Raw genomic sequence first — 14,684 nt, forward strand, 5'->3', positions numbered from 1 at the left:
GGTGAACTTTTTCTCTTCGCTATCATCACTTTTGAATTCACAAAGTTATCTCCTCTGACTTTCCTATTCTGGATTGTTTCCAAGGCTTTCAATTTTGCTATGATTGTTCTTATCTGTCATGCTGCAGTCTGGATGCACTATTTTGGAGTGATATCCTTCTAAGAATGTACAGAGCTTTTGACTGACCTCCACATTGCATGCAGACCACTTTTAAAGCATCCAACTCAGACTGTGCTTGATTCTGATCCGGACTTGGGTGCTTTTTGGACAGAGTTTACACAGAGACAGCATCCAGTGACCATGTAGCTTTCGTGCTGGATGTGTGCTTGTTCATAGGTTAATTGATGACTATAAATTGTTCCTAGAGTAGCTTGAGTTGATGAGGTTTGGAAAGGAAAATTGGGAATAGTGATGCTTGATTATCAGAATCAGGTTGATTATCACTGATATATGTCATGAAATTTGTCGTTTTGTGGCAGCAGTACAGTGCAAGACATAAAAAATTACTATAAGTCACCCCAAAATAAATAATAGTGTGAAAGAGGAATAACGAGGTAGTATTCATGGACCATTCAGAAATCTGATACGGAGGGTAAGAAGCTGTTCCTGAAACATTGAGTGTGAGTCTTCAGGCTCCTGTACTTCCTCCCCCTTGGTAGTAATGAGAAGAGGGCATGCCGTGGATGGTGAAGGTCATTAATGATGGATGCTGCTTTCTTTGATGGCGGGGAGGGTTGTGCCCGTGATGGAGCTGACCGAGTCTACAACCCTCTGCGGCCTCTTTTAATCCTGCAAATTAAAGCCTCCATACCAGGCAGTGATGCGACCAGTTAGAATGCTCCCCACTGTACATCTGTAGAAATTTGCAGGAGTCTTTGGTGACATAGCGGATCTCCTCAAACTCCTAATGAAGTAGAGCTGCTGGCATGCCTTCTTTGTGATTGCATCAATCTGTTGGACCCAGGATAGATCCTCTGAGATGTTGACGCCCAAGAACTTGAAGCTTCTCACCCTTTCCACTGCTGACCCCTCAATGAGGACTGGTGTGTGTTCTCCCGACTCCCCCTTCCTGAAGTCCACAATCAATTCCTTGGTCTTGCTGACGTTGAGTACAAGGTTGTGGTTGCGACACCACTCAACCAGCCAATCTGTCTCACTCCTGTACACTTCCTCATCGCAATCTGAGGTTCTGCCAACAACAGTGGTGTCATTGGCATTTGAGCTGTGCCTACCCACGCAGTCATGTGTCGCTAAGCATGCATCCTTGAGGTGTGTCTGTGCTGATTGTCAGTGAGGAGGAGATGGAGGAGCACAGGCTGATGGGCTGAAAGCCCTGGTTCTGTGCTGAATGACTCTAAAGCCTGTGTAGATATTGAGCACATTTTAAGAACTTGCATGGTCTCATCTTTTCCATTAGTACTGTCTGCAGCTGACTCAAACAGCTTTATGTGCCTTTCCCTGGGACTTCAGCAATACTATTTGCCCTCAAGAACATTTCTGTTGTTATTTACACAGAACAAATGGCTGAGGAGTTGAGGTCAGCCTAGATTAGCCATGATCACATTGAATGTCGGTGCAGGCTTGAGGGGCCTGGTGGCCTGCTCTTGAGTCTGTTTATATATCTCGAGCTCATTATTATATCTTCCACATCCACTATCGGGTCTGCATTGAGAGCCCCATCTTCACTGGATCCCTCTCCAGTTACTCCCTCAAGTAGTAACATTCTAATCTTATCACCAATTTAGTATATGTACACTCTTTAATGTAGGTATTCATGAAGGCAAATAACATAAATTTTCTTATCAACCAAATACCTTTTATTGAAGGCAGTAAATACTCAACTCACAGTAGTGTCTGTTACAACAGTGTATCGAAGGTCACACCACACGGTTCACTCAATTCTTTTAAACATGGTAGACATGGTCCATATTGACTTCAGTAAGCCCATTGATAAGATTCCACGTGGTAGTCTGCTATGGAAAATTAGAATCCAGGGAGAGGGAGCTAATTGGATACAGAATTGGCTTGATGGTAGGATGCAGAGGGTGATGGTGGAAAGTTGTGATTTGGACTGGAGGAGTGTGCTCTGTGGTGTTACCCAGGGCTCAGTGCTGGGCCCATTGCTATTTGTCATCTATATCAATGATTTGAATGAGAATGTACAAGGCGTGGTTAGTAAGTTTGCAGATGACATTAAAATAGGTGGTGTCATTGATAGTGAAGATGGTGTAGAGAGATTCTTGATTGGCTTGGTCAGTGGGTCGAGAGATGGCAAATGGAGTTTAATTCAGATAAGTGCATGGTGTTGCATTTTGGGAAGACAAATGAGGGTGGGGCTTTCACAGCAAACAGTTGGGCTCTGAGGAGTATTGTAGAACAGTAGGACCTCATAGTACAAATATATGGTTCCTTGAAAGTGTGTCATGGGTAGACAGGGTGGTGAAGAAGGCTTTTGGCATATTGGCCTTTATCAGTCAGGGCATTTAGAAGTTGGGATGTTATGTTGCAGTTGTACAAGATGTTGGTGAGGCCACATTTGGAATATTGTGTTCAGTTTTGATCGCCCTGCTATAGGAAAAATGCTATTAAGCTGGAAAGAATGCAGAGAAGATTTATGAGGATGTTGCTGGGACTCAGGACTGAGTTATGGAGGGAGGTTGAGCAGGTTGGGACTTTTCTCATTGGAGTGAAGGAGAATGAGGGGTGATCTTACAGAGATGTATAAAATTATGAGGGACATAGATAAGGTGAATGCACACAGTTTTTTTCCCAGGTTTGGAGAATCAAGAACTAGAGGGCATAGGTTTAAAGTGAGAGGGGAGAGATTTAATAGGAACCTGAGGGGCAACTTTTTCACCCAGAGTGGTCAGTATATGGAGAGCTGCCAGATGAAGTGGTTGAGGCAGGTACATAAACAACATTTAAAAGGTGGTTGGAGAGGTACATGGATAGGAAAGGTTTAGAGGGATATGGGCCAAATCTTGGTTGGCATAGACCAGTTGGGCCAAAGGGCCTGTTTCCGTGTTGTATGACTCTACGACAATACCCTTAAAATATGTTAATCTAGGATAAGTTTGCTGTTTTTGTTGCTATGACACTGAAGCATTGACATTTACAATTAGCGATATTGAACAGAGCTGAGGTCCTCAGCCTGAAGAGGGTTATATTTATCTGCAAAGCTTCATCCAGCTGCTGCCAGATAAGCATCTGTTAATTTAATTTTACAGTAACATTAACCAGTTTGTGGGATCAATGGTTGGAACATTTTGAAAAAAATTATTAACTCTATTTGTCAAGATGAGCATTTGAAGTGATAAGATTTAAATTAGTTTAGGAACTCATTGAATTTTGTGAACAGAAGCTCACTCATCATTAACTGGATATTAACTATATTCTTACTCCGAAACTGCAAGTCACAACATCCAGTGGAAATTAGCTGCATTCATTTTTAAGTTGCATATAGAACAGGTGGAAATGAATCACTTGACTTCACTTTTAGCTAATTTTCTCTGCTCAAATCCCCATTGGCATGCAATATTTATGATCTAAAAGGGTGTGCAGGTGGCTTCTTCTGAGGCTTTCCAATATATTGTTCTTAATTTGCAATTAGAAGATAGATAAATAGAATTAATGTCCCTCTGTGCCCTCAAAAACTTACTCCATTGTGTCACAGAAGCTTGCCTTTAATGATTGGTGGGATAAATGCAGTTTACTCCGCTTTTTTCAGAGTTTTTGCAGCCACAATGATCTCTTATGAGAGTCAATCCCATATAAACATTTTGCTCAGGATCAGTCCTTTGCTTGACTCTAGCCTTCAACCTTATCTATTGTAAGTTTTCTTATTTCACTGTTACTGAGATTCAATGTGGTCAGTACTTATCAGAGATCAAACCCATTATTCACCAAAATCCCAGATACCTAGAACTCTTTATCTACTCCAGTATTTTCCTTCAACAGCCACAATCTTGATGCCACATAATAACCTTACTTTTCCTTCTTTCCTTATATTTTTCTCAAATTAACACAGAAGTCTGATGGGTAGTTCCCTAGATTTCCCTGCATTGAATGAATGTAGATTTTCAAAGTGATATAGGTTGGTGACAATCACCCTCCTAGATATGCATATTGGATTATTGATTCCTGCCCAGCTGCTTAATGTGAGTTACAGAAATCATAAGGTGGAAGCTGGTATTTACCTTCGGCTCTCCAAGCTGTCTTTTCCTGAAAGTGGTTTTCATAAAGATGAGGCATACTGGCAATTGGCAGGATTATATTTTCTTAATGGCTGTACCTCTTCTGTTTTATCGGTTGAAACAATAAGTTCATGTCTAAATGCACATTCAGCAGCTGGAAGGACCCCTACCAGTGCTATCTGGAGGGATTATCAGTTACTTGCATAATATTTGCTATTTGGTTTCTTCTTGCTACTGCTATGACATGGTGCTTTCTGGAGCTGACTCAAGTTGTAGACATCTCCAAGAAGTGTTGTGTCATGGTCATTTTGCTGGTCTCAGGGTTTCTGCTGACTGGGACTATGAGCAGGTACCATCGCAGAGAACAAGGTGAGAGAAATGGTAGGAGAAGTCAGAGAAGGCCCCTTAGCTGGAGACCATATCTATCCAGTGTTCAGTGATAAATTGCCAAACTGAACATCAGTGAGTAACAAGTTGAGGGATATCTGGAGCCTACCTCCTGCTGTAGCCACAACTTCAGAGTGGACTGAGGTCATTGCCAGTAATAACCAAGATAACCATGAATGTGTATCTTTATGTACCCAGCTTTTTCTGGGGTGGAGTTGGAGATATTTGCAAACCCATTCTATTTCCTACCTGTAGTTGCAAAAGGGAGGTCACTGAAGGTCTCTCATTTAAGAGCCAACTTCATTTCATGCTCTCTTGCAAAGGCCAGCAAGCAGAGCACATCAATTTGCTAAAAGAGCACACTTCCCCATGGAGTATGGGCCATTGCACAGACCTCATTTTGCAAGCAGTGCCTGTCAATTGTGCCATGTACTGGAACTAAAGGGATTCCAGTTGAGCTGGTTTGTGGCCATAGTTAATGAATCATGTAGGTCATTGGCTGGTGCCCTGGCAACAATCATCACACCTATTTTCTCTTCAGTCCACGGCTCCAAATGCATTTGTGCTAGTTTGGCAAACCAAGAAGTGGCTGGTGGGTGGCAATGGTTATCTGTGGACATCATGGGTGATAATTCTGCTACATCATCCATTGAAACGTGCTCACCGTGCATCAAAAGAGCTGACCATTGAACTAATGGACTAAATCATGTTGACTATTGCCAATGATTCCAGTTGGTACCAGCAGTACTCATCTGTTGAAACAGAAGCAAGTCCCAGACTGAAGTGAGCTGATTTAATGAATATTAAATGAAACAGATTGAAGAGAATTCAGTAAGGCTTATATTTACCTTCTACTCCAAGGTTGTTGATGAGTATTCTCTTCGAAAAAAAAGAATGAATAAGAAATGGAGTGATGATTTCGCTGGAATCATGAGATGCTACTCCACCAATTGACAACACCACTCAGCTCTTCCATCAGCCACAGGCTCAACACTAAACAGTGAGCATCTGCTTCCAGTTTAAACTTTACAAAATATGAGCAATTATCAGCCATTTCCCTTTCCATCAGCAATTAAAATCCAACTAATTGGCATCAAAGAAAATCTAATTGCAAATCTAATTTTACTTCAAGTGGCTAGAAGAATTTTACTAATGACTTAAGTTTTCAATTACTTGAATATATTTTCAAGAGCACAGAAGAAGAACAATTCCCTTAGTCTTCATATAAAATACCAGTACTTCTGAACAAACTGTTTAACCTTCAAAGGACATGCTGGCATTTGTCAAGAGTCCATCTATGTTAATAATTTTCATCTTGAATTACTGTTGTATGACAAATGGCCTATAGGTGTTAAAGCTTTTTGAGACAACATTACTTGCCTGATTTAAAAACTCAAACAGCTGCAAGCTCTGATGGATAATGAAGCTTTTTTTGGAAAGAGACAGATCTGACTAATTCATGTCAAAATCTTCTCACATTTTCCATTCTGTCTTGCATTTATTCCATACACCTGCTAATCTATCTCCTTTCTCTCATACACCTTTATTATTTTCTCCTCATACATTTTATATTTTCTCTCACTTTGCTTCTTCATGCATTCCTACAAGAATTGTACTGTACTCCATTCCACAATTCCTCTTACTTCCTATTCCCTTATGCTTTCATCTCCTCTCTATATTTCTATCACCAGATTCACTTGTGTGTATGCTTTCTTTCCATACCCTTTAATTTCTTCAGAGCAGTAATGATTCAAAGAATACAAAAAACATAAGAAGTTGGAGCCAATATGTGGATGCTGTGCAGAGAATTTGTGCTGGAGGCTGTATGGTTTACGGATTTGTCCCCACCACCGGCTACATGGTGAGTAGTAAGGAGCAGGAAGAGGAGGAAGAAGAATGTGGTTTGATGAAAGAGGAAGGAAGAAAATAACTTAGACACCCACTTCCTGCCCAGCATTCCAAAGAGCAACTTGTGCAACTGTGATACCAGAAATGCAACATTAATGTCCCACTCATCAAGCAGTCTTGCATCTATCTTCCTTCTGTTGTCGATATCACTAAGAACGAGGCAAAAATAATTGCCAGTTCAGATATTCTAAAAGCAAATACATAAAAAACACAGAGCATGGCATTTTCAATTTAAAAAGTCAACCCCTTTAGCTTCTTTTGAGAGGATGTTTTCAATGTGATTTTGCCCTCTGTAGTTATCCTGCATACTGCTGCTCAGTGCTTCTTCCTGCTGGTGAAAGGTTGCTGGCTGTGGCTGAATAGTACTGGTTGGACAGATACTGTCAACCTGGAAGCATGCTTCTATACTGAGGAGCTGTTACTGTTCCCAGAATCTGTGACTCAACCATTCCTGTCCTCCATTCTCCATTTGTTCAAGGGTAGTTTGCCTGAGTTGTATGATACCTTGGAAGCTACCTCAAGCATTGGCATCTACAGCTATATTGCCATCAGTCAGATCTTGCATGATAAGAAGTTTGGGCTTCCCCTACTGCACTAGGACTAGACATGGCTTCTACATAAAATGGATGAAAGCTAAGATAAGTATTAGCTGTTAGATGTTGCAGTCTGCGAAGGGTAACAGAGCAAGGACTTTGCTAGTAAAGTAGCAAAAGTGCAAATTAAGTGCAGGAAAATTGCAAATGTAAGAGCAACAAACAGCTAGATAACTGAGTTTGATCTGGATTTGAGAGAGATGAGAGAAAGAAAGAGAGAGAGATGGTGTGTGGGTGACAGGGTGTGTGGTACCTGAGATTGGGCAGGAGAGTGCATGTGTGAGAGAGATGCCAGAGCTCACTTGTTTGCTTTCACACCTCTGCACTCCTTCTTATTTTACTTCATCTCTCCCCTTTGCCTGAGTCTCTTTGTTTCATCCATCTTTCCCAAATTCCTTCTCTCACCTCACCCAACATTCCACTATCATTCTTTATGCCCCACTCTCTATCTTTCACCCCACCCACCAACCTCTCTCTCCCTACCCACTGTTCCTCTCTCATCCCACCATTCTGTCTTTCACTCTCCCATCCATTCATCTGCCTGCCTCTTTCTCTCTGTTTGCTTCCCCCACTATAGTTCTCTTTCCTTCACGCACACAGCCCCCCCTCCCCAAAGCCAACCCTTTCTCTTTCCCAGGTGTTTCTGAAGCTCCTCAGACCAAGTGTCAGCAGGAGTATGATCCTTTACATTAAATCCTGGAGTTCAGCAGAGCTTGGCAGCTTGGGTAATTAAAAGCTACTCCTGCTAATCAGGCAGCAAGTAAGAGAAGGAATGCCTGAAGCCTGACATCTATTGAAAGGGAGGGAGATTAGGAATGGAGAAGGAAGGGGGTCTCAAGGACTGGGCTAGAGTCTGATAATGGGTCTGTGGGGATGCCTAACATCAAAAGCAATATGGTAGGCTGAATTTAGCCCCACCTAATGTTATAACCAACAGTTTGTAAAGACTTGCCATGTACACCATGGATATAAGTCACAACAGTGCACGGCTCACCGGTGTAAATCCCTTCAAAGATTTCCAAGAAAATCTACTTATATTCCAGATTTTACAATTGCTTATCCACTCTAGATAGATAAAGCTGTCCGGAGAGATTGTTGCCATGGGTCAGATAATGTCAGGCAAGGAAAATCTATTTATTGCAAGTGACCTTAAGCACATTTACTGAATTTTCAGTGAGGGAAAAGTCCTTAACAAATTTCAGTTATGTAGCTATTTCTATAAATGTCTGCCTGGCTATTAATGATGCCAGTATTTTGCCACCACTGAATTAGAGGCTTTGCACACAGCAATTCTTGGTATGTGCTTTGCATGACTGCTCTTGTCAATCATGAGAAAAGTCCTGGAAGTTGTAAGCATGGATTAGCTGTAGAGACTGATACTGATTGATACTGATGTGTTCTGGAGTTTGTTTGCTGTGTACATATGCAAGGTGACAGTATATTCTGTGAGTTACATTCTCCTCCATGTTAACCCTCATCGATCAATAGCCCTGAGCCCAATCTGCAGATAGTATCAAATTGGGCATATTGCTGATAATATGGAAGATAGAAAATACTGGTGCTGTGTATGGGTAAATGGCTAATTTGTCAAAAAGTAAGTCGGTCTTCCTAGTAAGGAAAAACAATGACACATAAGAAAGTAAATAGAGAGGAGCAATTAAATATTGTAATAACAATATATTTATGCCTGAATCATTAAAAATAGCAATACAAGTTGAAAGGGCACAGAAGTGCAAATAATTTAATGGCATTTATTTCTATCAGAATGATAATATTAGAGCAAAAGGTAAAGTATTAAAGTTAAATGGCATCCTGGCTAGGTCACAATGTTCTCATCTTCTTACTACTAAATGGATCTTGCACTTCTGGAGAAAACCCAGAGAAGATTCAGAAGGTAGTAGAGTGGGCTATGGGGTTCGGTTAACAGAGGATAGTTGGGATTAAGCTGTGAGTGGTGCCAAAGCAGCAGTTCAGAAGGTAGAGGGTTCTCATTGCATTCCTGCAATCAAGGGAATTTGTGACAAAGTTTCCTTGTGAGGCCCAAAGGTATGTTTTTGGCCCACAAGTAAACCTGAAGAATAAATTTAATAACTTACTAATGGATCTTTTTGGTTCCCAGCTCATTTTTCTCTGATAGAAGAGCTGATGTTCTCACCCCTACCCATACTGCCACCCCACCAACCTTCACTCAGTCCTCGGGTTTGATATTTCAGATTGAATTCTGATGACACCTCTATCTTTAAAACTTAATCCTGTTTCCTTCCTGCATCTACCCTGCTGACATGAGGAGTGCAGGTTAACATTGGAAAGGGAGCAGGATCACCATAGGTAAACAAATCTGTTTTTTAAATTGACCCCTCTCTCCCAGTTTCTGTTAGTTAAAATCTGATCCAATTAATCCATCAGGAAATATTGAGCACCCTGAGGATAGTTTCTCTGGAAAATGGTGGACTAGAGAGATAAGTAGTTATAAAATTATATAGATGATCAATAGATGAAAAGAAATTGTTTCCATGAGGTTGGATCTAGAACAAACAGCCAAAAATAAAAAAAAGCTTTCTAAAAAGTCAGATGAGGATGACAGTTGCCATGTACAGGAGGTAGGAATTCTCATCCAAGCAAGATTTCCTGCAAATAGTCCTAACCATAGCAATTCTTGCTGCTGTGAAAACAGTGGCACTGAACTGAAAGGGTGCTGCACTTGAGCAGCGAGCTTCAATAGAAGCCAAATTGATTGGGGCTTGAGTGATGCATGAATAACAACTGAAGGAGATAGTAGGTGATAGGAAAAGTGAACAGCAATAACATGGCAATTGTTTTTATCTTCGGCAAATGGGACGAAATGGTACATCACATGGTTAAATTAAACACACCTAATGACTTGCTTTCAGATAGTAAGAATATACTTGAATTGCCAGCCTTTATGGTGTGTCAACTTCATGAGTCACCTGAGCATTTCTGCTTGATTTCTAGCTTGATGAACACGTAGTCTCAATATGAAACTGTTCTTTTAGAACTTGAAAAATGTTAATCACAATCCCAGAAAATAATGCAGAGGGAATTACTCATGATTGTAACATTCCTGTTTTATATTATCCTAAAACCTACTTTTTACTATTACATGCCAAATTAACTCAACTAATGTTGTGTATGTCTGTGCATCAATGCTCATTTTCAAGGGTCCCAAAGCAAACATTGTTGCAAATACAGTCAACAGTTTGGTTACACTATATATATTATAAATGTTATAATATTATTATGTGACAGAAAACTTACTGAAGAACTTTGTTAAGAAAATAACTACTGCATTCCGTGAAGTAAGGCAAGTCAACATGGATTTGTTGAGGAAAATTCATATTCAACCAATTTGATTTTTTTTGGTGAGGTAGCAGATAGGGTTGATGAGGGTAAAGCAATCAGTGTGGTGTACCTGGGTTTTAGAAGCCACATAGAAACATCAGCAAAGTTGATACCATATGGTATAATAGGGACACTGATAGCATGGATATGAAGTTGGCCAAGTAATGGACAACACAGGGTTATGGTAAATGGTTGTTTTTCAGACTGGAGGAAGGTGAGTAGTGATATTCACAAGGGATTGGTGTTCAGTCCATCTCTATTTTTGAACTACATTAATGACTTAGATTTGGGGTTTGCAAGCCACAATTTATAACATTTGCAGCTGACACAAAACTTGCCACTATTGTGAACTGTGAAAAGGATAGTGATAGATAACAGCAGGATGTAAACAGACTGGCGTAATGAGCAAAATGGCAGATGAAGTTTAATGCAGAGCAATGCGAATGAAGTATTTTAGTAAGTAGAATGAGGAGAGGCAACATTGTATGTAGGGTACTACTCTAAGAGTATGCAAAAGCAGAGGGACCTGTGCTTATCTGTGCACAGATCATTGAGAGTGGCAGAGCAAACTGAGAAAGTGGTTATTAAAGCATTCACAGTTCTGGGCTTTATCAATAGAGAGAGTTCAAATGCAGGGAAGTGAACTTTTATAAAACACTGATCTAGCCTCAACCAGAGTATTGCGTTCACCTCTAATCACTACATTATAGGAAGGATGTGAAGGCATTAGAGAGGGTCTGGAAAAGATTTATGGGAATGGTTCGTGGATGAGAGAGACAAGAGTTACAAGGATAAGTTAGAGAGGCTAGGACTGTAAAGAAGAGAAGGCTGAGGGAAAACAATGGTACATAAAATAATAAGGGGGCTGGAAAGAATGGATAATGGGAAAATGTTCCCTTTGGTGGATTGATTAAAGATTAGATGCCACAGGTATAAACTAAAGTGGAAAAGAATTAAGAGTGACATGAGCAAAAACCTTTTTATATTGCATCTGTTGGTATTTGGGATGCACTGCCTGCAGGTGTGTGGAGGCAGGTTCCATTGTGTTCTTTAAGAGGGAACTGGATGAATATTTGGTGGAGAGAAAAAAGCAAGACTATGGAGAAAGGGCCATGGGGTGGAAATAGAGAGTTCTTCTGGTAGAGAGTTAGCATGGACATGATGAGCTGAATGGCCTCTTTCTGTGCTGTAATGATTCTGTGAAACAACCTGTTTTAATGTACTTTCGTAATTTTCAATGGTTGCCTATGGACAAAATTTCTTGATACAGCAATATAAGAGTTTATATAGCTCAGAATGTAAAAAGATTCTATTAATATAGATACACTTACATATTTTTTCAATGAAAACATCAGAACCTATATTTTATCTGTTGTACTGAATGCCCAGTCTCACAATGAATGGATATTTTAATGATAAAATAAAAAATACGATCATAATGAAAGTGAAACTGTGATTAAAATGATTTCTTATTTTTAAACAGGTGAAAGCTATGTTTGTGCATCCAATGAGCCATTCCGTAAAGTAGACTACTCCAAGAATGTCAATCCAAATTGGTCTGTCAACATCAAGACAGGAACATCCCGCTCTCTCTCTTCACTGACAACAAGAGGTGAAGGAAAAGAAACCAAGGATTTTATCAGACCTAAACTGGTGACAGTTATCCGCAGTGGTGTAAAGCCACGTAAAGCAGTAAGGATACTTCTAAACAAGAAGACGGCACATTCATTCGACCAGGTTTTAAATGATATCACAGATGCCATAAAGTTAGATTCTGGTGCAGTCAGAAGGCTCTACACACTTGATGGAAAGCAGGTAGGAAACAATGCCACCTCTGATCAAAGGTCTTGATTACATAAAGAGTCGTGGTCAAAATTTGACTAGTACACGACTGGTATTTTGCGATCATTTTGATGATGCAGTAAGGACCTGTCCATTACTACACATATGGTTGGTACGATGTCTGTGAAGGTCATAAAATTGGACTTTTAACCAGACCTTCATGAAGAATCCAGTTTTTTGATGTGCAATTTTATATACAGAGGCAAGCCTGCACACCTTCACTGTTGACATATTGAAATTTTTTTAATTTGGCCCCATACTGAATTTTCTGTAATAAGGATCCATATAAAAGGTGTCCTTAAGCATGAGCCCAGCCCTCTCTTGAGATTTCTTTGAATTTAAGTTGTTGTGGAATTATGGATTAAGTAACTCACTGTGATTTTTGGTTACTGAGCTTGGTGTTGTTGCAATGTCCTTATAGATGCCAACCATAGGTTAGACATTTTTCTGGAGATCTAGTCATGTGACATTTGATCAGATGACAATTGATAATGCTGAATCACATGATATTTAATCATATTCTATGCATTGCATGAACTGCACAAATATGGACCATTTTTTCTTGAGCTGTAGTGTGTGGGAGACCACAAGATCACAAGACAAGGGAGCAGAAGTAGGCCATTCAGCCCATCGAGTCTGCTCCAAGGAAAAGGGAAAAAAGAAAAAGAAATGAGAAATTGGGAGGGGGGGCAGGTGAAAAAAAACTGTTCTAACCCCAATTTCCAGCCTTATCCCCATATCCCTTGATACCCCGACTATTTAGATATCTATCTATCTCTTCCTTAAACGCCTCCAATGATCTGGCCTCCACTGCTGTACCTGGCAAGGAATTCCACAAATTCACCACCCTCTGGCTAAAGAAATTTCTCCTCATCTCTGTTTTAAACCTGTACCCTCTAATTCTAAGATTGTGCCCTTTGGTCCTGGACTCACCCACCAAGGGAAACAGCCTAGCCACATCTACTCTGTCCAGTCCTTTCAACATTTTAAATGTCTCTATGAGGTCCCCTCTCATTCTTCTGTACTCCAGTGAGTACAGTCCAAGAGCCGACAAACGCCCATCATACGTAAGCCCTTTAATTCCAGGAATCATCCTCGTAAATCTCCTCTGAACCCTCTCCAACATCAGCACATCTTTCCTAAGATATGGGGCCCAAAACTGTGCACAGTATTCCAAATGAGGCCTCACTAGTGCCCCGTAGAGCCTCATCAACACTTCCTTACTTTTATACACTATACCTCTCGAAGTGAATGCCAACATAGCATTTGCTTTCTTTACCACCGATCCAACCTGGTGGTTAACCTTTAAGGTATCCTGCACGAGTACTCCCAAGTCCCTTTGTACTTATGTACTTTGAATTTTCTCTCCTTCTAAATAATAATCTGCCCGTTTCATTTCTGTTTCCAAAGTGTACAACTGCACATTTCTCAACATTGAATCTCATCTGCCATTTCCTTGCCCATTCTCTTAAACTATCTAGGTCTATCTGCAACCTTCCTGTCTCCTCAATACTCCCTACTCCTCCACCTATCTTGGTGTCATCCGCAAATTTAGCCACAAAACCATTTACTCCATCATTCAAATGCACATTACTGTAACCCTAACTATACAAGTAGCTTCTATTGTTTAGAACTGTTATGCTGCAGTGACCAAAGCTGCTGTAACCTTTAGGAGGATCTAAGAGAAAATTCTCCATTTAAATGTTGGGAAACCTTTGCAAGTCTAGGTCCCAATGTAACTAAAATTACAAATCTGTCAGTAAGTTTGGGTCATCTGTTCTGTTCAGAACCAGAAAGGTCTGATACCAATGGTCTGAAGGTTAGTGAGCTGAACTGTGCTGACTTTGCCAGCGGTTCTGATCAGAGGTTCAGGACTTATTGACACCCCATTAATTTCAATGGGGATTATCGGACAAAGGATTAGATGGCAAAATTACTTCCTAATAATTATTAGTTTGAAGTCTTAAATTATTAGTTTAGGGTCTTAAATTATTATTATTAATGTAATATTAATTAATTTTTTAAACATTAGTACTTTATTAGTTTTCTAATTATTCATTTCAGTTTTAATGGGCCGTAAATGTTCAACTGTCAATGATATTTATAAAATTATGTGATAATAACAGAAAATGAGTAGTTGATGGTCGGCATGGACTCATTGGGCCAAAGTACCTGTTTCTATGCTGTATGTCTCTGACCCTATGACTCTTTGTGAAGATGCAGGAAATAGTCAGCAAGCCAGCCAGCAACTGTGAAAAGAGAAACAGAAGTATCATTTCAGATCAAAAACCCTTCATCAGAACTGGAAAAGAGAGAAATTAGTTTTAGCAAGCAGAGTAGGTGGGGGAGGGATGGACAGGGTGTAGCCAGTGTCACTGTAGCGATCATGTGGTAGATGGGT

At 40.2% G+C, this 14,684-nt stretch overlaps 1 protein-coding gene across 5 annotated transcripts in view; it reads left to right on the top strand.

Moving 5' to 3' along the window:
• dclk2a (doublecortin-like kinase 2a) overlaps positions 1-14,684 on the top strand; it is a 272,001-nt gene that overhangs the window by 30,613 nt on the left and 226,704 nt on the right. For all 5 annotated transcript variants that reach the window (XM_052035871.1, XM_052035879.1, XM_052035888.1 and 2 more), the window contains exon 2: positions 11,925-12,256. In XM_052035871.1, the coding sequence (XP_051891831.1) occupies positions 11,925-12,256 (332 nt within the window). The remainder of the gene's footprint in view (positions 1-11,924; positions 12,257-14,684) is intronic.

Source organism: Pristis pectinata, chromosome 2, assembly GCF_009764475.1.
Source record: "Pristis pectinata isolate sPriPec2 chromosome 2, sPriPec2.1.pri, whole genome shotgun sequence".
Taxonomy (NCBI): Eukaryota; Metazoa; Chordata; class Chondrichthyes; order Rhinopristiformes; family Pristidae; genus Pristis; species Pristis pectinata.